The sequence below is a fragment of the Aulonocara stuartgranti genome (genome assembly GCF_965226115.1).
Source record: "Aulonocara stuartgranti genome assembly, chromosome: 7".
Lineage (NCBI taxonomy): Eukaryota > Metazoa > Chordata > Actinopteri > Cichliformes > Cichlidae > Aulonocara > Aulonocara stuartgranti.
The window spans coordinates 55,659,319-55,684,390 of NC_138945.1; the positions used below are offsets into that span (position 1 = coordinate 55,659,319).

Sequence of the window (25,072 nt, forward strand, 5' to 3'; positions counted from 1 at the left end):
GGACGGATTCATGCCTCATCGTTGCCATTGCATGAGCTCATCGGCTCTTGGGCACGATGAACTAACAAGTCACTTTTGTTTCATGACATGAGATGCCATTGGTAACAGCTATGTTTTTCACAAATTACTATCAATCTAATCTAATCTGTTATCGTGAATGCTTTATAGCAGTCAGATGGACTTCAGAACTGTGGTGTCATGACTAGGAAGGATCTTAAACTTTGGGTAAACAATAAAGTCTAAACAGTCAAAAGTGTGTGTTTTATTCGTTTTCAAATAGAACCAAAAAAGAGTTTTAAAAATGCAGACGGGCGGGTGTTGGTCACCTGGTAGGAATAGGGGACCTCTGGCTCTTCTATTGTCACAACATCCAGGATGTTATATGGGACATAGCCGGCTTGCCCGCTGCGGTTCCGTAGTTTCCACCACTGTTTTTCATCCTCTAACACCTGCAAAAGACAGTTCACGCATTACTCCACTGTACTGCAAATGGTGACAGACGCTTGACCTGTGCACAGCTGAAATTGGTTTGCTACCATTTGTGTTTTAGCACCATATGACGGGTTTACAGGTAACACACTCCCATTCAGCAGATAAAATGTCCAAGTTAATGAGTAAAACTATCAAATTGGTTGAAATTACAAACGTCAAATGAAGGACAAAAGAATATGTCATTACAACCTCGAGGACTTCATCCTGCAGCACTGACAGCTCGTTGGCATTCCGCGCGACAAAGCTGTAGCGAATTTTGGCATATTTGGGGGCCTGAGGGATCCCATTGTAGGACCTGTGGAGACACATGGTGTCAAAGTTTTATATTTTGTGATATCGCATGTGGAAAAACACCAAAAAATAAATAAAAATTATGTGGAGGACCTCATTACTTACCCATTTAAGGGGCTTGAGGGATGAGGCCTGTAATACTGAAAAAGAACCAAAAATAAATAAACAAATTTACAGATACCGGCATTTATTTTTTCCACAGGTAGGGAACATTTAATAAAAGCCTTACATCCTCAGGTTTGTGTTTACTGTAAGTTGGGCTTGAGGGGGAAGCTAGGGGGGCAGAGGGTCCTTCCGTTTCCCACGGGGATGTCAAGAAAAGATCCGCCGGCGGCTCCCAGCCGTTTCGAAACTTCGGGTAATAAGGAGGAGCGCACTGATCCCTCGGCCACTCGGCTCTGCAGGAAGACGAGTGAAGGGATGGTCAAAAAAATTGCACTTGAGCTACTCTACTGTGGAGACAGAGCTAGCAGTACCAGTGCAGATGCTGAACTGGTCATTGCTGTTCATGGGGAAACTGCCATAATGTTCAGGGGGTGCTAAACTTCTTCATCCATCCAAATCTATGAAATCAGATCTCACTGCACAATGAAAAATGATCATAATTTGCTCAAATTTTTTTTTAAATTTTCAAGGTGTTTTGCGTCCTACAAATGCTAATTAAGACAGGGGATATATCATTAGAAGAAAATGCAGATTTTCATCTGAAAATGCTTACAGTATGTTGAAGGTAACCGTAACACTGTAGATTTATAAATATATTATAAATATATTTATTCTTAATTTTAAACATATATGTTTTTTTGATGTTCTATTGAAAAAGCTGACTGTAAATATGAAAACTGACAGCATTACTCACATAATTTTAACTAGCTTACTATGACGTCTTGTAATGATTAGACATTAGGTCTATCGTACATGAACCTCTTAACTATTTTACAAACAAACAAGTACAAATTCCTTGCAGTTCTGCATGCTTCTGCAATTGAGGCAAATATGTAAGTACCTGCACCTGTTACTGTATGTCATGCTTGTGCCATGAAACACATTTGACACTGGGACAGATAATTTAGGATTACATTTACTATATTTAGATTTAGAATTAGGACACAATAACACATGCATGCATGACATAAGCCAGCTTTGGCTTCATTTAGTTTCAGTCTCTGTAGATTAGTTCAACTTTTAATTGTCATACCGGTATATCAAATTAAACATCGCTGCTAGAGTAAAACATCCTAAAACAACACTTTGCAGCCCTGTTTAGCTTTGTCGCTTCTTTAATTGCAACTGTAAAACGTAGTTCAGCATTTTACGCAGGACCACATGGTCACCCCGACCCCCCGCAGGGCAAGATTGCGACAAAAGAGATCCATGTCACAAGCACTGAATCATAACCAGAGTGTTTGTATCCATGACAACACCGCAAATATACCTGGGTCTGGTCCAACCTTCCCCAAGCAGTTCAAAGATGGTCATTTCTTTTGGTGTGAGGTGTCCCCGCAGGAAGTCAACAGCATCTTTACACAGGTGAGGAGACATGACTGAGCGCGGCAGGTCAGGACTTCCACAGCTCTGCAGCACCTGTAGATGCACCAAGTGTTTACAGCTGGCATAGCATTCACCATACAGAAGCATTACGGTGTATTACCTGTAAAGGTATCACTTAGAGCTCTTTTTACATTTTTTTTAAACAGTTATGCAAACTTGGTATTTGAGTGTTGAATTCAGCATGTAAACGTTTACCATTTTCACTTTACTGCACAAGTAAAAGTATTTAAAGAGGAAAAAAATCATTTTAAAATGTCCGAAATATTAAACTGCTCGGAATATTTTGAGTTTCCGTATTTTGACACCGTCCTTGGAGGACAACTAGCGGTCAAGGAGGCGTACTGTATGAGGCGTTTTCTTTTTCTCAGCTGCATAAAACCAATGTGTTCAAAGATTACTGCGCCATATAAACAGAGTCTGGTTTTGCGCTTCCATCCAGCAGTATCGAAGGTGTGGCAGAAGACTGTGGTTTAGAAAACCAACATTAAGTAGGTGCAGCTGCACCTGTAGTATAGCTGAAAACCACGTTGCTCCAGTCTGGTGAGAGTTTAGTGGGTGTGTTACAAAGCTAAAATGCCTGATGGCAAAAATGCTGAACTGCTCTCATCTGTGAACTGAAAGAGGCCTAATGCGTTCCCATCAGATATGCCTGTGGGCTGAGCTCAGTCAATGCTAAGGCATCAAATGACAAAACTAACAGTAACATGCATGCATAGAGTATATTGTTGACTTTTGGGATAATCCACTTATGTGAGATCAGAAAAACTCTTACCAGCTCCAGAGGGCCAAAGAGGAAGTGAACCAGCTCAGATGCACTTGGGTTCTGTATGTGTTTCTTCAGTTTGGCCTGCAGGGAGCGCAGTGACAGACACACAGCAATGAGGCGTTGAAGAGACAACAGCTGATGAATGAGGGAGGCTAGGTGCTTTGATATCTCACCAAGAGGTTGAAGGCCAGTTTCAGTTTCTGCAGGCTATCAATGAACTCTGCTTCAGAGGGGGGCTTGGCTCGCAGGGTCAGCACGCCCTCTGCAAACAACCAATGCAACAATGACCACACACAGACTCCAGAGTTACCCGCCGGCCACACAGACACAATACAGATGGGACACAGTTTTCACTTTCTGGCCAGAGGTCAAAGTCATAAAAACCTGAATGCTCATCTAGTCAGAAGCTTATGGCTTTTGTTTCCAGTGAAATAAAAGACAATGACACAGAAATGGTAGTTAGCAGATAGCCTCAATCAGCTTTATAGATACAGGTCACCTTTGGCCAGAGAGTACGAGAGAACGTGGTGCAGCAGTGTTTCTCAACCTGAGCTCAATAGCTCACAGTTATGAGAGGTTCAGAATGACATTTGACTGATAATTCTTACCCAGATTAAGTGACAGTAGATAAGACACTGACCTCAAAGTTGAGAAACAAATTCTCAAAACGGAGAATTCGTCACTTCCAGCACACTTGACCACACATCGTTATTACCAGACGATGTGGATAAACTCACACATGTGCGTTTGTCTCCTGACCCCACACAAGGACAGTGTCGCATGTAATATGCACGTTACGCTTAACTGCACACGCGTGTTGACATAAAACATCACATCAGCGCCAGCGTTGGGCAGTAAAACATTACTCAGCAACATTTACAGTAATATTATTGCTTTGTGCAACAATCACAGGAGGCGACTGCTTTGACGTCACACACCACCGCCTCCAAGAGAGATCAAACAGAATATCGGTTTGTTTTGGTTTGCCGTCATTTTAAAGTGGAAGAATGCAATAATATTACTCCAGTTATAAGAGTTGCATAATGAGAATCGTATTACTTAAAAGAAGCCCAAAGTGGCCACTACTACAACACATACATCAGTGGATGAGAGTCCTTGGCCACAGAACACAAAGAGACACAAACATGGCGACGTGAGCAATATGAACATATTGTCACTGTGTTTGTGCCACCAGATGAGAAGAAAGGGAGACAGACCTGCTGGTCCTTTCTTCTTATTCTTCTTACTCTTGTTGCGCTGGTTGAGCTGAGCAAAGGCCTCTGCTGCCTTCTGCAGCCGTGCCACAAAGATCTCAATGTCATCCAGGGCACAGTTAAGGATTTGCTGAGGGGGACAAATGCTCAGGTTTAGGCTTTGAAGAATGTAGCTACATGAGACGTGAAAGGAGCAGCGTAGCATATTAGCAGGTGTCCCTGTGGATAAAGAAAGGCACTCACCACATCCTTCTCAATGCGCTGGGCCAGCTTTTCATGTGACTCTGAGTCACTTTGCCTGAAAGCTCGTCTGTCTACAAAGACAAAAAGAGACAAAAATGAATCAAATTGACCACTGAACAAAACATTTAGAATAAAAAGCGAGCCGTGGATGCGTGTCAAATCTCACCCTGTGTGTCCACGGCTGCCACTCGTCCCCTTGCGGCAGGTGGTGGGCCCTTAGGGGCCGACGGGGGGAGGATAGTCTCTCTGTGACGCTTCATTTTTTCCTGGTTCACCCTTAACGGGAAGACATGATGACAAGTTAGCTCGCGGCTAGTTACCTTCTCAAATGTGTCTTTGACTGCATGAGTTTACATATATTAGCACTAATCTCACTTCAGAGTCTGAGGCCTCATATTCTTCCCGTGCTTGACGTCTCCAATGGCACTGTCAATGTCTGCATGAACCATCTCAGCCTGAAGAAAGTGAGGGAGAGACACAAGTTAACATTAATATTAAAATATTCCCATTTAGTAGGTTCACTCTGAGCCATACCAAAAAAAAAGAGAAAAAAAAGTTATTTCAGTGAGAGTGTGAAAAAGGTTAAACAACAAGACAAATATAAACTTATTTGACCAACTCACGTGGTTTAAAGTTTTACAGTACACTGAATTCACCTCTCTAAAGCATGTTAACACCTGCAAACTTTAATTCTCAAATCTGAAATATATCCAGATGTAAAGACGTGAAAGCTGCTGGCTCTAGACATTTTTAACAACACTATATCTGGTTTGTGTTGTTGGTTATGGTGATTTCTGTTTTTTCTCAAACACAATCCTCATGTGATAAAGCAAAGGTCACTCTAGTAAATCTTTATGACCCAGCGCTTTCTTGTCTAGTCTTAGCCAGGGCTAAAAGATCCAGCATTCTAATAAACCCATTTTTGACATTTAAACCAACAAAGAAGTCATTTTCCCCCCTTAAATGGCCTGAAATAACAGGAAGTTAATCAAATAAGGTAACACAGAAATACTGCCTTTACTCCAACATGGAACATTGGCCCTTATATTCAAAATCAATCCCCAAAGCCTCATTCGGAGCCAGGAAACAACACTGACTAGTGGTGATTCTGAACTACACAGACATAATGTTATTACAGTGAGTTAACAGAGTTCCAGCTTCCTCCATACAAATATACAGGCTGCAAAGACAATAGTGCTGAAATCTGACCTGTAGTGCTCTGGTATCAGCAGCTAGGTTTTCTTAATGATATAAAACACAAAGCCATCCATCATGCAAAGACAATGTAATAATGTGGCGTATTCAAACAAAAACTCACGTCCACTTCGTCGCAGTGGAAAAAGTGGATGTCGGGTTTGTACTGGTCCTTGTCCTGACACACGAGCAGCACCACGGAGGGGTAACGGGTCTGATTCAACACCGTCTGACACATGTGGATGGTTGGAAGAGGGAAGTTCTCCAACTCTTCCTGTAGCAGAACAACAAAAAGATAAGAAAGAGGTGGAAATAGGGAAAGAGCGAGACACCAACTGAGTACAAAATAATCAGACACATAGCCTTCTAAATGACTTGTACGAGAGAAAAGGCATAATTACAGGACTCTATTGTAGCATTGCAACGGAAAACAAAGTATATACAGCAAGTCTGACTGTGTTCAGGACTAACACAATGCAACAAGATTATTAATGTTGTTCATCTCCCTTGCCTGTCATTATTGGAACACAGAAATGTCGGTATTTCATGTTGAAATAATGTTCTGAGGTGTAAACAGATGCTTGGAGCTGTACCTGCGTATCACAATCCAAAAGTCTGACTGACTTGTCTGTGACCTGGAGGAGCATCTCCTGGGTCCAGATTTTGTCTTTTGAGTCCAGAAGAATCAGTTTCTTGATTGCATCATCCACTGTGGCGATGGACTCTGTCTTGTCCATAACAAATGTGGAAAGATGCTGCAGAGAAAACAGTTGTTGGTGACTTAGTGTGTTAGTGGAAGTCAACTAAAAACAGCACCTGCACTTGAAGCTGTGCTCAAGAAAGTGGTTAGTCATAATTTGCAATATACTTGATCTAATTTTCAAATATAAGGAAGGAAGCTTGTGACATTTGGGATATGCTTACTTTATGCTTAGACCCTATATCAGATTACAGCTTTAGGACTGAAATAGAAAGAAACAAATAGAAAATTCTGTCTCGAAGCAGCTCAAAAGTTTCCTAATTAACACATTATATGTTATTTTTAATCTCTCATCAAAAAAAGAAGCATGTGCCAAGTATGCGTTTCTTGGCTGGGAGTAGCAGGCTGTTCACTGTTGACCGATGACACAATGACACACAATGACAAAACTCCTGGAAGTGCGGGGGGCAGCCAAGAAACAGTCTGGCACCACAGTGTTTATTTTTTTACACTTTTTTATGATTAAGTATAGCATAACTTGTTAATTAGTTAACCAGGGGAGCCACCTCCCTGTCTTCAGTCTTTAAGCTAACCTGCGGTGACTCCATAGAGAACACAGAGCCACAATCAATCTACTTATCTAACTCTCAGCAAGAAAACAAATAAAAATGTTCCCTCATTCCTTTAACTGTACTCTCTTGCTATATAAATGCTTCATTTAACTGACTTTTGTGTAGCTGGGTGAGTTTCTGTTTATCTGATCAAAACTGAACTACTGCCACTAAGTGGCTGCTGGCACCAGGATTGTTATCTTGTGTATCATTACTCACCCATGCGTGATAATGAGGGAGGCATTTAGAAGATATCCTATTAATGTGGACACAGGACATAGTTCAGAAACATGCCTGACCCAAAGCACGTCTCGGACTCAGTCGTTCCAACATTAGCTCATTACTGCTGCAATCAAAGGCCCGACTGTTTTATTATAACAAAGTTCCAGTAAGTGAAATGTAATCAGAAGATGAACCTGTGTGTCAGCTTTTATCTCTGGGCAAAAGAACAATATGCCATAACCTTCATAGTGTCGTTATCTTGCTTTGCAAATGAGGTTACGTGACAAGCATTTTAAACCCATAAGTTAACAGCATTATATGAGATAATGTAAAAAAAAATTTACAGATAAATGTCACAGTAACGCCCTGAATGATCAGGACACTGACTATTACATCTTCGTTGCATGAAATGTAAACACAGACATCTCCAGTAACATACTACTACATTATACCGTAGTCTAAAAAAGTTTTAAAAAATGCTATAAAGGCAGAGCAATGACAAAAAACACTGTGCATAAGAATACCGCGGTTTCATAAACACTTAAATTCATTTTACATTAATGACCTCTAAAATCCTTATGAGCGAAATAAGAAGTTAAAGTGTGTTAAAATAAGTGTAACACTGAATAAATGAATGAACACACACTGTGTGAGTCTACGCTTCTTTGCTTTAATTTTGAAATACAATGAGATATGAAAATCAATGAAATAATGATCATTTTACCTCAACGTGATACTGCGACGTCTCCTGCATGATAAAATTGGAGTTGGAGTATTTTTTCCTCTGCTCTGTTGATAAGAACAAAAAAATAAATTTACATTTCAGAAAGTAAAAACCTCCTCGGTCGGTGCTGCTTGCGATCCTGCTGTATATATGTACACCTATATAAACAACATTGACCTCAACTCCACAGGTCGAACCTTTTAGCGGAGTGAACAGCTGAAAGGACGCATTAAAGCTGAGAACAGCAGGAGGGCAATAAGGAAGTGACAAAGAATCGTAATGTATGCTCCTTTTACTTTTTCCATGAGGTCAACTGCTAATCCCAATGTTAACTACACTGTTCAGATATATTGCACGCTTTCTAAAATAAAGTTTTCATCCTTATGATTTTCGACTATATTTTAAGGTAAAGGAATAGATCTTAATTCACTGTGCTCCATATTAAAATATTTTGGCCGAGCTGGGATTAAATCTTCGTCAGATCCAGCGCACCGTTCAGAGGCACAGATTTACTGGAGGGTCAAAGATCAGTGACAGCGTCACACTTCCTCATCTTTACCTTTCAGCTGGTTAAAAGCTGTAAAAATCAGACTGAAGTACAGTTTCCACACCTTAAAGTTCTGTAGTAGTGAGACGGCTGAAACGATTACCGCTACAACTGGAGAACTATTCCTGAAGGCTTAAACTTAAAGAAATAACAGCAAATTATAACTTAATAGCCTAAGACTTTTGCACACTGCTGCAATAGGAACAACTGCATTCAATACAGTAAGGAAAAAGGTCACGTTCAGGCTTGTTTTAAGACACGCTTGATAAGCCTTTACAAATACTTGAAACTAAATCTAAACCCACCATTAATGCTTCCTTATTCACAAAACAGTCAAATTCTACAGTGCAGACACTGTAGAATTACAGATTACAGATTAGGAAGCTCTAGGTTTCATCTACACATCTGGCCCATTTGTCACAAAAAATTTTTCATACATAAAAATAAGTTCCAAGCAAAAACTATTTGAGACAATAAGCTCAGTAAAGCTCAATAAACACGATGAGAGCTGCAGATTAGGGTGCGTTACACGTTTTGAGAAAAATGTAATGATAAAAACATAAATCACAGCAGCTTAAAAAAAACAAAACAAAACCAAAAAACATTTAACCTTTTCAAAGCCTAGGTTCAACATGCAGTGATCCATATCAAATGTCCGATGCACAAAAACACTGAAACTCATGTCACCATTGTGTTAGCGTGATGCATGTTCTGCATGTGCTGCATGCACTGCGTGTGCTGTTGGCTCAAGGCTTTCTTTTTGAACAGGCTGATTACAAATGAGTGTGCCAGTGTGCTCATTGACCCATTTACCAGTTGAATAGTCTGCAGGTAACAATTACGGTTAAATGAGAGCATGGCTCAATCAACTCCATTGCTAGATATCAACTCGCTCTGTGTCCCCAGTCCCCTACCCAACAAAATCAACACGCTTATGTCACGCAGATTTTCTATTCGTACAGACATAGTTCTGTTCATGTGCTTTACAGCAACACAAAGCCACTCTGTTTGCCTAGCACTTACCAAAATGTGCAATAATGCTTTAAATGACATTCTAATATTCGATATTCCAATTCATTGTGGTAATGAACATGCTTCTTAGAGTCCTACATGTTTGCCTGTGATGAAACAAGACCTCTAAAGGGGACAATTTTAGAGCCAGCGCAACCGCTGCCCAAACAATGCAAGCATTTCTCTTTCCTCTTCCAGCCATTTCCTCTCTGCTTGGCTCCTCACAGGTGAAACACAAGCGTCGGGTGTCGATCTGAAAGACGAGCTCCCCCCATGTCTTATTAATGACTGACATTTATGCCAGTCAATTCACAGTGCCACGGCAGCTTACAATAACAGCCACTTAGCAGGCAGATGGGCAAATCCTCAGAGGTCTGAAGAGTCAATGACCAGTGACAAACATGGCTCCCTGGCAGATTATCAAACCAATACATGACCCAGGTCAATCGGACAATCCTATACTGGGAAACTATTAAACATATTTAATGGGATTCAATCCAAAACCAACAAAACTGGTGATTATCTGAGTAGCAGACAAAGAATTTTGAATCAGTTTGACTAATAATGAAAAATTGCATCATCACAATTATATATCTAGTCAATCACCAACACCTTGATGGCAAAACTTTGTGATTTCTTTCTAACTGTGCCACCGCCCTTTAGATACGGAAGTTTCCGGCTGCGTCAACAAAGACTTGACCATATGTTGCTAGCAAGGACCACATCAACACCTCTCACAGCCTGACACCACTAACCAAAAGAAGAGACACTAAATGCAGTGGATCAATCGCAGAGATTCAACTGAATTACAAAACAACACAGACATTCAAGAAAAGCAACAGAGCAGGAAAACATCAATTCGAACCCGTTGATTTAGTCTCACCCAAGAAAAAGTTTACCTGTGATCCTCAACCCAAAACTTCCCGAGAAACTTATTATAGCTGCCAGGTGATTTTCAAGTCCGCAGATGATGAGTCCTAAGTGGCGTCTTTCTGCTTTACCCCAAAGCTGCTGCTGCTGCTGATAACAGATCAAGTGGGAGGACCTGTGCATCATTTGCATTCGTTTTTCTGCTGGACTGCACTGTGTGAATGGTAGGGTGGTTTGCATATGGGAGATTGTTATAATTTAACTAATGTACGTGTGTTTATTCAGCATAGTGTGAACAACCATCCTACACTGACCTACCAAATATCTAGCACTGTCATGGTTGGTGTTCAGTATTTTCCACTCTTGGGGTTAAAAAGGATGGGCACGTGGCTGTCACCCTGCAGTGAGACGGTAGTGGTGACCATCTGCCAAACAACACAAGCTCATCACACGTACGGTGGGATACTTCACAAAGATTGCTAGAGTGGGAGTTTCCTGTGGATATTTGGATGATTTACGGCTCCGATATGTCACACAGACAACGAGGTGCACAGTCAGAAGTTTTGGGAACATCTTGCATCCCTACAATAGCGTCATCTGCCATTTCAGGCGATTCTAAATTTGGCCATGCAGGAAAGTGGGTTGTTCTGCTGTAGCTCGGCGTAGGTTTCTATCTGTGCCTACTATGTTGTGAAATAGTTCTTTATGTTGACAGTGTGGAAGGAGGTGTTGGCAGGAACCAGTGAGCTAATGTCTGAGGCAACGAGGGGAGGACCGGAGGCCTGAGTCCGCCTTTTCCTTTTCACTTTTCAATGTGCCCTTTATTCACCTGCAAGACATGGCCACCTCACCCTGTTCCAACCACACGTTAAAAACTGCCACACCCTGCAGTGTAAGCGAATTTCAGTGACACACACCCTAAGACAAGCATGCAACAGCTAAAATAAAAAGTCACTTCATGCCAGTACTGGATTACTGAGTTTAATAGCACTTACTACCGATTGGTAATGCAGCCCAACAATGCAAATGGGACACTAAAATAACAAGCATATCCCTGAATTCAAAGAATGTGACTAAGTGCAGATACACACACACTGGCATACATACAGTCCAGTGAGGACTACACCTGCGGCAACATGCCACAGAGTGAGTTTCCGGACACAGTCATTTGCAAAGCAAATGGAAAATTGTTGTGATTTGTGTCAGTAACAGGGCTAATCCACACAGATTGACTAGGAACAGTTTGGAAAGGTATCTAATTAAGAAAATACAGCTAAAGCTGTAAATCCTTAAAAATTGGTCACAAATCTATAGTTTCATTTTTAAGTAAACCAAGCAATGTGAAAAAAAAGTATAGAGCATTTGGGATCTATTTTCAGTAACAGATTCTTGCAAGAAAGTAAGCAAATTCTCAATACTAAACATCTAATTCCCCGACACGTAAGAGTATCCAAACTCTTCAATGACAAGCTGTAAACTGTAGCTAGCCTGCTGTGAGTCATGCCACAGAAATAAGGGCATGTCGCAACAAAGTTCTGGAAACAAGCGAACAACAAAATGATCTTTCAGGAACAAACAGCGCAACACCTCAACCTACTTCCATGAAGCCACTTACCATAGAGGGCCTTGGCGCTGAGCTTGCTGTCCGATCTGGCCACTCCACTGAAATGACAAGAAGAGGGTACAGGGTTACGCAGCATGCCCTTCATCTTCTGACCCGCACCTCACGATAGTTAAGTGTCACAAACCCTTTTGCATGCACAGAAAAAAATACGAGCTATATACAGAGAGGAGACTGGCCAGCACTGGATGAGATTAGCCTGAGATTCTGAGCATATGGATCAGGGAGAGGGAGAGAGGGAGAGTGGAAGAGGGAGGGGGGGGGGGGTGTAGGGCACAGGGGAAGGCTGGAGCCAGAGACCCAGGCAAAACAAACAATTTTCAACAGAGCGGCTCTGTACCCAAAGTCCCTGACCCACACCACCTTCCACACACTGGGTTAGTGATTTTCTCTTGCCTGTGTGAGAGTAACCCAGCAGCATTAGCTAACACACTGAAAGGTAAACATCCAGAGGGGAAGCAGCAGGAATGTGACACTCACTTGGCTTGCTTCAGCGGAGATCCCTGGTGATTCATGATTTAAGGCATCTACCTGAATGAAGAAAATGACAGACAGAGTGAGAGAAGAGAAGGAGGAGAAGGGAAAATATTTTACCCTACAATAGCGTCGAATTTCCCAGAGGAACCCACCCGAGGGATTAATAAAGTTCTATCTTATCTTAATAAGCATGTGTCATGTCTTAAAAACAGCTCAGACATTTTTCCAAGCAGAGATTCCTCGCACTCCACTTTGAGCTCATTTATAATCCAAAGGGTAAAGGCTCATAAATCTATATAACTACATTATCAAGGTTGCAGATCCAGTATGCAAAGCGTACTCTGCTGCACACTCTGTTTTTTCACTGTAGAGAGCCAGGTGTTTGGCCTGTACTGCTAAGAGTCTGGGGGCTGATCTGGGACAATGGCAGGCAGCAGGCTGACGTACTCTGTGTAATTAGATCCAACATGTTGAAGACTATATCTGCATAGCTGCAATTAATTAACTCGGTTGGTTTTTACATCCACATTGATAATTGTCAGAGTCCCGAAGGACGCAGCGTGTAACAGAGCACTGCATCTAAATCTGAGAGATCAGTGGGAGCAGAAAACGAGCAAAAACAACTGTCACACACCTTTCAGCCTGGAGACTTTAACCTGTCTATCAAGCCATTCACAACAAGGTTATATAATGTGAGCCACAACAAACACTGTGATTGAACCAGTGACTGTACAGGTGACTTTTTTTATAGTCACTGGCATGAACACGTTATCACACTAGAGATTTTGCAAGGACTTATAAGGATTTCAGCTACATTGCAGACCATAAATAGATTAAACCTAAATGCCATTACAGTAATTTTTTTTATCAATGCATGAACCACTAATAACCGTGAGTTGAACGCAACACTGAATTCTCAGCTGGAGTGACTTTTAGACTCCAAATATCACTTTAAGCAGCCAGTTCAGTTTGTATCCTCAAACAGGGATGAGCGTTTAGAAGGAATTTCAACTTTTCTACAACGACACAAACTGTGGGAAACTGACACTGAGATACTCGGAGGCATTGGGCGTGCTTCCCACAACAGGTATAAACATTCCAGTATCTTTCTTTTTTAAACAAACTGTTCTGACATTTCCTCGTGTCATGCCTTACCTCCTTCCTGAAGTCAAAACTGTTATGTCGTCCTAACAAGCACTACTCTACACTACTTATCTACAACCTATAGCAGTTACATGTGTACGGGTGCGGTCTGAAAAGCTTATCTCGTTGGCCGATCATAAACTTAATCTTATTTACGGATAATCTCTTCAGATCTTTTGAAACAAAGAGGGGGCAATTCATAAAAGCAGTTTAGCCAACCACAGTCATACTTATTATAAGTTAAAATATGGTTATGTCCACGATGGGGCCACCTCCTCGCTGAAGATTACTACAACAAAGAGTCACATGAGCAAAGGGAAAAAAAGAAAAGAAAAGGCTATATTTACTTTAGTAAGCCTGCCCAAAGGATAGACTTCCTCTTTCCGCCCTTATCACTCTGGCCATCCTCCGTCAGTGCTATTGTTCACGGTTCTGGCCTGTTGCCAGGTTTCAGGATGGAGGTGAAGCCAAAGCAGTACAGGTAGGGTGTCAAGTGCTGTGAACTTGATGGCAAGAGGCCACCTGCTCACCTCCGCTTACTGACATTTATTGTGTGTATTGCTGAATAATGACAACCCTTTACTCAGAGGAAATTACACTGAATGACAGCAACAATTACGTACTAAACAAGGAGCCCTCTGAGAGCAAAAACCTCCACCCAGGCAGATCACTCACTGAGCAGTATTTAACTTTAAGGAAATAGTAATGCATTTTACATTTGATTATTAATTTGGTTCTTTTAAACATACATTTCTATATACATCAATAAAAACAAGTGCCAAGTGCAGAATTTTGTTTTTTGCCTCACTGGAACTTATTTTAACACGCTCATTATTTTTGCGGCTAAGTACATTTCTTAGTCAATTTAGTAATAAATAGCAAGTTAAGAAAATTGAATAAAAAAAAATCTAATAATTCAGGAACATTGTACATGTATTCAAGCTGCTATGTATTGAATCAGTCATAACCTGTTACTGTAATGTACATAGCAAAGCCAAAATAAAACAAATGTTGACAATACAAACAAAAGCAGTAGAATTTCAAGTAGTTTTACATGACGTGTAAGGTGATACTTAGAAGCTCCTTATATCATTGTTGACCTTCAGAGGTCAGAGGTTAAATGTGAAGTTATATTTTAAATCTTCATACCCTACTTTGACAACACAATAAGAATAAATGTTTCTAAGGCTTTTTGCCAATTTTCAACCAACAAATCATTATGTTGACCTCAAAGACCTTGGTGGATCTCAGCCAAAACATACGGTAATGGATTGCTAACATGAGCCCACTCTACACCTCTACAAAGTTTTATTAAAATTCATTCAAAACATTTCAGGCTATTATGTTTACAGACAAAATGGCACGCACGCATGCAAATACAACCACAAACATAACCCCCTTGGCCGGGTTAATAAGAAGCAGAGGATGCTCGTGTTTTTTCTTTTAAATCTACTAATTTAAGAAGAAAAAAAAAGAACAACAATATCAGGCTGGTTAAATTTCATATTTGAGAGAATTAGGTCCGATATCGAATTGCTTTCTTTGACAAAAAGTTATCTGAGTGTGAGTCCCGACTCAGCAAAGCTCTGCCTTATAGTACAGTCTCATATTTTAGATTTGTGGTATAATTGTTTTTGGATTGAAAACTGTCTGTCAGCATGCTAACAAATACAAACCCACAAACTCACATAAAGGTTTAACACTGAAGGTTAATTCAAATCTATGTGCGTGCATATTTCAAAGTGGATTTTCTCCAGGAACGTGCATAATTATGAAAACCTCAATATTTCTTTGCTCATAGTACGCCACATACGGTTTGGACTAAATAAACAAAGGTTTCTTTAGTGCAGGATTTGCAGAAAAGGCAATAGCTACAATAAAATACAGAAACGTTCTACAAGAGGCTATTTCAGTTGCAGTAGGCAGAAATTTAAAAAGACAAAGTAAAGGTCTGCTGGCCTTCACTCTCTGTTCTAAGCCTGGCATATCCACACGCATGAAATCTCTCGGGGTTCTCACACCCCAGGAGACTGCAGCTCCTTAAGTTACTTTAAACGACAGCTCTAAAACAAACAACATATAAAAAGCATTCCAGCTCCAAGCAACACTGCAAACGCCCCACAACACACCTGAAGCTGCACAAATGAGTCACAGCCTCATTACTGTGACATAATCAGCACATGCTCATTAGCTGCCTCTTGTATAAGGAACACTTGTTTTGAAGACTGATGTCAAATGAGTCCGACTACAACAGATGTGCTTATTTTAAAAACATCAACGCTACAAAGTTAGAAAACCTTATATAGTAAGTGCTGCATCAATGATCTCTTATAAGTGCCATTACATTGACCCATGGTCTTGAAAAACAATCTCATTAGTGATAACAGTTCCTTGCTTTTTTGTAACTCGCTCACACTGTTATGATAGCTGGAAGTAACTTTTATAAAGACTGTGACTCTCATATTAGTAGCTATTACTTCTCTTTTGGTGATTAATGTGCAGCATATTAGGAGGTTACTCCTACACCCATTAATCTGGAATTAAACCATGATCCTTTGACAATCGAGTTAAATGCTGCAATTAAAACGGTTGGTGAAATCAGATGTAAACTAGGGCAGCGACGTGTACTTTTCTGTTCTGTTGCAAGCAAAGCAAATACATGCACGCTCAAAAACATGAAGTGATAGCTTTGTGCAAAATGCATCTAAAATATATCAAATCAAAGTGTTGTTAATTCAAATAATTCTTCATTGAGGAAAATGTGCTTGGTATAAACTAGAGATGGACCGATCCGATATTACGTATCGGTATCGGTCCGATACTGACCTAAATTACTGGATCGGATATCGGAGAAAAATAAAAAATGTAATCCGATCCATTAAATATCACGAAAGCACCTCACAAAACTTGCAACACGCCGTAACTCGCCTCAGAACGTCGGAGCAGTATGCATCACGTGATAGAGCAGCTGTGGCATGCGGGACCTGTCGGTGGTCTGGATAGCATTTGGAGCTTCGCTAGCAACCTGGCATTTCATCTCCGACAAAGTTATCCCCGAGAGAAGTAAAGCAAGTGTGTAAGTCCATCTCTGAATGTTTGTAAAGCATTCCCACGTTAAGCTTAACGAGCGACTGCCTCTCGCTCTCCGGCTGCTACTTCAATGTGAAACTGCTAATGATCAGCTGATCGGCTTTTCTGTCATGAGTCTCTCTTGTTTGTTTTTGGTCCACTTTGCGCCAGAAAGAGCAAACCAGCGGCTGAACAACAGCAGCACGTTTAAGCTTGATAAGCTGTTGTTAGAATTTATTTAATATTACTTTCTACACCAGGATCTTTTTCTAGCTGACGCTGGTAACTGTGCAGGGGCGGATCTAGCAAAGTTTAGCCAGGGGGGCCGATAGGGCATTAACTGGGAAAAGGGGGCACAAAGACATACTTTTCTTTCTTATTCTCATTTAAAATGTCTAGCTTTTAATAAATAATTATCTGACACCCAAAGTTTTAATTTGATGTAAAATGAATAGAAGTCAATTACTGTATATAGTGACTATTAAGTCTAATATATATACCCTAGTAAGCTATAGTACATTTTCCTTTGGGAAGGTACCATCTGTGCAGTCTGCAATTTTGTTGAAGAAAGATGTTGAATCTATTTAATATTTCTTGAAAAATAATTGATTTCTGTGCATTTTTTTTCACACTGCATCAAATTAAGGTTGATTACATTGATTAAGCATCATGAGGTGGAGTGTGAGGGGTGGTTCCCTATTTTTTATTTATTTATTTTTGTTGTTGCTGGGAGTTGGAACCCTATTAGTTAGGTTGCTTAATATTTACGCTAAGTACTCTTTAAAATACCAGAATAGGGAGGATGGTGTAGGTCTAAGTTTATTAGATTGATCAGTATTGCTGAACTATGAAATATTTTTTTTGTATACAGGTATAACAGAATAGCTTTAGTGTAGTTGTTGTTTTAAACTTGAGTATGAACTTGCAGACTTGCAAAATGCAGCAAGATATTTTAAAAAACAGTTTTGTTGATTAAAAAACACTATATCGGATTCATATCGGTATCGGCAGATATCCAAATTTATGACATCGGTATCGGTATCGGACATAAAAAAGTGGTATCGTGCCATCTCTAGTATAAACTGGATGTGTGCTAATTGAGCAAATTTCATTTGACCAGACTCCATTAAATGTAACACTTTACAATGTACTGTGTGAAATTACATAGGAAAATCTACATGTAATCAAATTACTTTTGATAATGCACATGCAGTACCTGATGCACTGCAAGAGTGTCAGTTATACTTCATCAGTAACAAACTTAACAAAATGTGATAACAAATTAGCTACGAGTCTTTGTCTAATAACACATTTTAATTAAAAATGCTTAGAGGTAGTGTGTGTGTGTGTGTGTGTGTGTGTGTGTGTGTGTGTTTCAAAAAAAAAAACAAAAACATTGACTACTACTATCTGAAGCTTATTCCTGAATTTTAATGTTTTTTAACTTATAAAGTATTTGCACACTTGCAGGTTAATATCTAGTTTTTATATCTAAATAATGAATGTTCTGTATTAGTCAGGTGATATAGATCTCAGCTGGATACAGTGGCTTTATGTGAGATTATAGACTACACTATATAATATTAAAAAATAAATCGTGTATATTATAAGCTCATTCATTAACATGTAGTCTATGCTACCAGACCACCACCATTTGTTTTCTCTGCAAAAAAATTGAAACTTTTTATTATATATATATTTTAAAACCTCAACACACCACGTCTAAAACAACAGCAAACATGACTTTTGACCACACAGGAACCAATTACTTGTTTATTATACTGCCATCTGCTTTCTTCCATGCCAGTAACTGACTGCTTCCATGAAGCCTGGTGGTTCCCATCCATTCGGTTCACATCGGTGTACACAAGGTTACACGGAGTTTATAAATGAATACGTTTAACTAATCACGCAGCGTTATTATATAAACTTAGACAAGACAAACTTAAAGGGCAAAGTTAAACTTTTACTGGCGCACAAGATCGTATGACACGACTGAAAAGCTCCAGTGTAGTCAATTTGCGATTTATGAAGCAAATACTTATTTATTTATTCGTTTTAATGTAAATTTAATGTAATGGCTTTAGACACAAACAGTTGACTAGCATATCTGTTACCCATCATTGAAACTTACTGTGAAAATTTCCGGATTGGATGCGAAAGGTGACAAACGTGGATGAAACAGCGCCTTAAACATCAGCCAGCCATCCCAACCTGCAGCTAGAAAACTAAAAGAAAACCCTCCGCTGCAAATCTCGCACTATCTCTAATCTCAGTAAACCCGCTGGACTCAAAAACTGCACACCTGTAGCACAAGAAGCTTCCAGTCGGTTCTCAGAAACTGCGCCGTTGAGAAGGTGACTCTGCAGGTAACTTTAGAGGGGCGGAGCTCCTTGGACACCTTGTTTGGAAGGTGGGTCGGTCCTTGTGTTTTTCTCAGAATCTGTCAGGATGGTGACAGTTTTGAAATATGCTGGTGGTGTAACTCCAGTCATTCGCTAAAAAAAATGTCGCCAGTCACTATTCTTTACAATATAAGTTAATGCAAATCATGTAATCGTTCGGCGCCAAACGGGAGGAGGGGGTAGTCCTTCCTTATTCTCCCGCAGTTTGATTTTAAGGGATTTAAGTGGTTAAAGGAGTAATTGTGCAAACAGTTCTTTAAAAAATGTTACTTATTCCGGTTTACCGTGGGGAAACCTTGCGCAACGGCTGGAAGCATTGTTTCAAAATATAAACGACACGTGGGATCTCACATGAGATGTCGTGGGTGACATTCAACCAATGTCAGGGCAAAATAAACCGTCAACTTTACATGCATTGATTGAAACGCATTTTCCAATAAAGCTCTTCTCAGGTGGAAGCTTTTAAATTCTGCAGGTTTGTCGTTGTGCAGCAGCACAGTGACTGGTGTAAACTAGTCGAATTCGGTGGGGGGACTGAAAGAGGAGCAACAGCGTGGAACACTGCCCAGGTTTCAGTGTCACCAGCTGGTAAGAATGACCACTCTTTGTATATTGTGCTGTCCTTGCAAAGAAAACCACTAAGATAATGCAGTTCTCAGAGAGGCCTTATTTTTTGTTGACCCCCCTGAATCACCTTAGAATTCACAGCACAAAAGTCTTTGTATAAACGTTGCTGCTGACATCCAGCCAGTGTTTGTGCGTGCTTGTTGCTCAAGGACGGGCACTCTGAAATGTGGATTGTTTTGAAAGTGGTTACTCTGGAAACATTGTCCCTGTGTTTGATCATTAACTTCATCTGTTTGAAGAAAGGAGAGTCGGAAATGCCTCAAAGAACAACACTGACAAACTGCTCTGAGTGCCTGATCTGACATCTGATATGCTCAGCTGAAGTCTAAGAAGCTGGCATGCAGAATTCATATTTGATATGTGATATTTTCAGGTCACTTCAGGCTCTGTTGGCACTTAGAAATGTGATTTGTACATATGTGTGACCACGCTCCAGTTGACTTATTAAAACATCCCACAAAAAACCCCTATATTATTTATTTCAAAAATATTTTCCAAGGAAAATCATCTGGGAAGACTCAAACCTTTATCAACGCAAGTCTGCCCTCTACTGTACAAAACAGGAACACACATAAAAAAAACCATTTAATATGAAAAAAAATCCCTGAGAACCTCTCAGCACAGATTAACTCATATTTTTCTATCCCTGCATTTTAACTTATATTACTTTTATAATAGGCCCAACAGTCCAAATAAGTATTTACAACACAATCCAAGTGATGCTGTTAATTTGTGGTTTTCTTCTTGCAAAAAGAAATCACAGTAGACACACTGTGAGATAAGATGTAAAAAAACAACAACAACAACATGACTTCTTCATGGGCTTCTTCATGAGTGGACCCTGAAAAACAAAAACAAAAACAAAAAAAAACATATAAAAATAAGCTGTATCATTGCACATTCATTATACGCACAACCCACTCATGAAACGAGCTGCCCAACAGGAGGATTGTTAGTTTACATGGTTTTTCACACAAACTAAACCCCTCTCATACAGATTTATTCACTGATCTCCTCCTCATGCACACAATAGAGATTCCGATCAGAATAAGACAGGGAATTATCGTCGTTGCATCTGTCCTGGGAGGAAAATTTGAGGATGTGATGACATTGCACAAGGTATACAGTATCACATGAAAGAATGCTGCCATTATCAATAATTCAGACATGTCCTAAAGGGAACCGGGGCTTATTTGTTTCATAAACAATAGCATGAACACAAAGAAAGCGCGTCAATGTGGGGGCTTTCAAAACATACGTATGAGATGCTAATGATGTCGACAAATCAACTCAATCAAAATAAATGGAGCCTAAAATGTAGGCCAGCCTCCTGTGGGAATAATGAAGTGTTTTATCTGTGCTTGACACCAGATATTGTAATTTACCAACCTATCTGTCAATTATGCTGACTTGATAAAAAAAGGGGGAGGCATAGTAGGGGTAATACAATAAAAGCCTCTTCGCCTGTCATGAATGAAGCCGTTGAGCTTGAATATAAAAGCTTTGGTTTAGTTTTGAGAAGTGAAATCATGAAAGTGAAACAAACCTGGCAAATCTGGTTAAAGTGCTGAAAGCCAAGACTCCGTCTAAACCATAGAGACTGAGTGAGACGCTGCTGATGATTACATCCGCCCTCATCACGTAGCTCTGCCACACTAGGAAGTAGACCGTCAGCAGGATGGTTGCCCCCGTCAAAAGGAGGTTGCCAAAAACATAGGTCTCGCTCTCTGTCAGGTTGCCCTTCACACCTGTAGACTCAGAGAAAAGCAATGTGTATAGACTGTCTTTGAGTTTACTGATGAATGTGTCCATTTGAAGCAGTCACATTCGTCCTTGACTACGCTCAGGCCGCACAGTGCCACAGTGGTTAGAATAGAATAGAATAGAATTCAACATAGCACTGTTGCTTCACAGAAAAAAGGTTATGGGTTCAAAAACACCAGTCAGCTCTCTGTGCTAGCCTCTTCCTCTTTGCATAACTGGTTAAGAAATTGGCTTCATGGATTGAGTATGTTTGAATTATAAGTGCATGTATTTAGTGAGAACAATGTTTACAATATTATCACATGATATGAAAACGCTATTATTTTGTTTTTAGATATCAGTATCATCACATTCAATTTACTAACATTTCTCAAAGCATATCAATAGTCATTCTGTCAATATGTATTTTCACAACCCAAGCCCTCATTTTTCACATATTTCAGTGTTTGCAAAAACTTTCAAAACCCTCTTAAGGTACAATTTGTGTCCTCCTTGCTAACTAGTAAGTGAGGATTAATAATGTGAAGGACTCTCCTCTAACCTTAGCTGGATAAGCAACCATAAAACAACAAATTAATGATTATTACTTTTTTTGTTTTACTTTTATTACCTGGTTAAAAATATAATAAAATGATATATCCTCTCCTCTTTACTCACTTAAGTGATTCAGGATCTGTTACCAGGCAGATATTTGTAATTGTTAATGTTTAAACTGCATCACATTGGCTGATGTCAGCACTTTTCAGCTTAAGATAAAAAATCCAAGCGATGATAAGAGGATTATGAAGGAAACAAACTGAGTGTAAGGGGACTACTGGAGAGTCAAAAGCACTGCATGTGGTGGTCACTTTATTAGGTACACCAAATATCCCAACTTGACATTTATGGCATTGTTTGTTGTCATTGCTGGAAGCAGCCATTAGAAGATGGGCACAGTGTAGTCATAAAGGATCAGATGCGGTGTTTAAATGATATTCAGTTGATACTAAAGACCTTGAAGTGGAGTCCAGAGGACATTCTGTATATACAACAACCAGCAGCCTGAACCCCACTGATACAAGGATGGATGCATGTTTTCATGTTGTTTACACCAAATTCTGATCATACTATCTGAATGTCGCAGCTGAATTCAAGAACCACACCTGGCAACATTTTTTCAATTTTCTGTTGTCCAGTTTTAGTGAGCCAGTGTTGTAGCCTCAGTTTCCTGTTCTCACTTGACAGGAGCGGCACCTGATGCTGTCCTCTGCTGCTGTAGCCCCTCTGTTTTTAGGTTCAATGTGTTGTGAGATGCTCTTCTGCATGCCTTGGCTGTAACGAGTGGTGAAATCCAAGCAGTCCTCTGACCTCTGGGATCAACAAGACATTTTCTCCCAGAGAACTGCTGCTCACTCAATACTTTCTCTGTTTTGGACCACTCTCTGTAAGGTACAACTGGTGCTATTGCTGCATATGGTAAATGGACTGGTTTATAAATAGTGCCTTTCTACTCTCAAAGAACCCTCAAAGCACTTTATTTACCCATTCATATGCTGAAGCGCTTTCTATCTAATGACATATATGTACCTTTACCTCCTGACCTACAGCACACCAGCAGCCAATAAACAATCTTTGCAGTGAAGAGATGTTGCAAAGACCTAATTAATAAGCCATAAATAAAAATCTGACATAATTTTAAACGGATTTTTTTGCAATTTCCTGTTAACTAAGACCTTTGTAATAAAAAGTTACCTTATTTAGCCTTTTATAAAATCAGATTTGAAATTCTTTGAATCCAGGATCTTGTGATAATAAACCAAATCTGGTTAATCTGGTTTATCATGAGTGCGTGTAAGCGGTCGCACATGTTTTTTTTCCTTCTTGTTTACATGTTGTGCTAAAATGTAAATAGAAACTTGGAACACAAATATTTACATGTATTAAGTATATGTATCACACTTCACAGTTTAGACCTACAAATTGGATGGGTAAGATAGTTACGGGTAAGGAGTATTAAAGTAAATGTGAATTTGTGCAGGGTCCAGCATGTTTTCTATCAACCTTGCCAGCTTCAAGAAGCTGTATTAAACGTATAATAAGTAGGGCATGATAACAGCATGCTTGAAATGGTGCAACTGGCTTTTTGATCGCTTTCTTACCAATGTAGAAATGGAGAAACTCCAGAGCAGCCAGCAGGAAGAGCAGAAAGATGTCACACACCAGAGCATCGGAAGGATAAGACAGCACCAAGCCTGAGAGCAGCAGACACGGTTAGGTACATCGGAGTCTTTGGAAAAGTCGCGTGAGAGACATCACTCACTCTTTTTGATGATTAACCCGAGAGTGAAGAGGAAGTAGAAGACAAAATAGGCGGCTGTCACATGGAGCAGCAGCTGCAGAGTCACAGACGACAGCTGGGTGCAAAGTTAAGCATCACTCGTTATCAGATACTTTTCTGACTGTGGCGTGCACGTTTTAATAATAAAAAGAGAAGGATACGACACCCGCCGGCCTCCCTGCAGACACAGACACACCGAATTAGACTCGGCACAGTGGACCAAAACAGGAAGAACACCGCTGTGAAGTTTTTGTGCGTTAAATTAATACAATTTAAACGTTGTGATACGTTTACTGCTAAGGTTTGTGTTTAGCAACCATAGCAACGCGTCCACCTACCTGGTCTGGGCAGCGCCATTTTGATTTTTTTACTCTCTTTAAACTACAAACGTTAACGTCGCCGCCTGCTGGTGGGAAGATAAAACTACACTTTGGGCCTGGCCAGAAAAAAACCCCTTTATAGCTAACATATAAAATGGAAAATAAATAAAGTAAGTAAAGCAAAGTCATCTTTATCGCTGGACTGGACCCTTTTAGATCACAGGTGTTGGCTTTCAGATTAAAGCCTATGTTTGATACCACTGGTATAAACTGTATTGCTTTTTGTTTTATTGGCCCTGGTAATTTCGCTTTTTTACTGATTAATTGCTGAAACACTAACATCTACTGCATTTAACGATAGATTTAGCGATCTTAGATAGAAAAACATGTTTTTGTATGGTTTAGATATAATAAACTACTCATCAAAAAGATATGCTGAAAGGGATAGCAGGGATAGCAGAGTAGGTAGAGTTGTTGCCCCATGATCGGAAGGTCAGGGGTTCAACTTCACTGAACGGCTAACTTGAGGTACCCCTGAGCAAGGTACTGTTCACCCACTGCTTCACTGGGTGAATGGGTTAAATGCAGAAGAGTAATTTCCCTACGGGGACTAACACCTACACATTTTGTAAGAAAAACAACAGAACCATACATTCATCTATACCTTAAATAAAACACATACGTGTTTAATGAATGTGTGGATTTGACTTGGCCTCCAAACACTCCAGATCCCAATCCAAGGCTCATTCAACTGAAGCCTTGCCACACTGACCACACTGAAAAGCCAGATATTTCCTACAGGAGCAAAAGCAGAGCTAAATGGAGTCCATAGATGCTGGATTTTAATTAGGTCACTGATTGCTCACTTGATTATTAGGCTATAAAAAGTACAA

The 25,072-nt window shown here is 40.0% G+C and overlaps 2 protein-coding genes across 5 annotated transcripts in view; both read right to left on the reverse strand.

Moving 5' to 3' along the window:
• Nucleotides 1–19,848, reverse strand: part of eps8l2 (EPS8 signaling adaptor L2) — a 30,738-nt gene extending 10,890 nt beyond the window's left edge. Inside the window, exons 1-17 of one of the 4 annotated variants that reach the window (XM_082540299.1) lie at nucleotides 19,052–19,848; nucleotides 12,538–12,588; nucleotides 12,052–12,098; nucleotides 8,009–8,073; nucleotides 6,345–6,506; nucleotides 5,876–6,025; nucleotides 4,933–5,012; nucleotides 4,724–4,833; nucleotides 4,558–4,628; nucleotides 4,318–4,444; nucleotides 3,274–3,362; nucleotides 3,107–3,181; nucleotides 2,219–2,367; nucleotides 1,013–1,181; nucleotides 889–923; nucleotides 682–787; nucleotides 327–449 (exon numbers count right to left, since the gene is read on the reverse strand). In XM_082540299.1, coding sequence (XP_082396425.1) covers nucleotides 327–449; nucleotides 682–787; nucleotides 889–923; nucleotides 1,013–1,181; nucleotides 2,219–2,367; nucleotides 3,107–3,181; nucleotides 3,274–3,362; nucleotides 4,318–4,444; nucleotides 4,558–4,628; nucleotides 4,724–4,833; nucleotides 4,933–5,012; nucleotides 5,876–6,025; nucleotides 6,345–6,506; nucleotides 8,009–8,073; nucleotides 12,052–12,098; nucleotides 12,538–12,572 — 1,593 coding nt within the window. In that variant the 5' untranslated portion in view covers nucleotides 12,573–12,588; nucleotides 19,052–19,848. Of the gene's footprint in view, nucleotides 1–326; nucleotides 450–681; nucleotides 788–888; nucleotides 924–1,012; nucleotides 1,182–2,218; nucleotides 2,368–3,106; nucleotides 3,182–3,273; nucleotides 3,363–4,317; nucleotides 4,445–4,557; nucleotides 4,629–4,723; nucleotides 4,834–4,932; nucleotides 5,013–5,875; nucleotides 6,026–6,344; nucleotides 6,507–8,008; nucleotides 8,074–12,051; nucleotides 12,268–12,537; nucleotides 12,589–18,880 lie in introns of those variants that run through there. The other 3 variants (XM_082540298.1, XM_082540297.1, XM_082540296.1) reach the window with 3 other exon arrangements.
• Nucleotides 19,849–20,291: 443 nt separating this feature from the next.
• LOC309710648 (transmembrane protein 80-like) lies at nucleotides 20,292–24,265 on the reverse strand. The gene is made up of 6 exons (XM_082540300.1): nucleotides 24,198–24,265; nucleotides 24,021–24,037; nucleotides 23,842–23,935; nucleotides 23,681–23,773; nucleotides 21,325–21,526; nucleotides 20,292–20,619 (listed from the first exon to the last, which is right to left on the reverse strand). The coding sequence occupies exons 1-6, from the start codon at nucleotides 24,214–24,216 to the stop codon at nucleotides 20,607–20,609; spliced, it is 438 nt and encodes a 145-aa protein (XP_082396426.1). The 5' UTR covers nucleotides 24,217–24,265; the 3' UTR covers nucleotides 20,292–20,606.
• Between the last annotated feature and the right edge of the window lie 807 nt (nucleotides 24,266–25,072).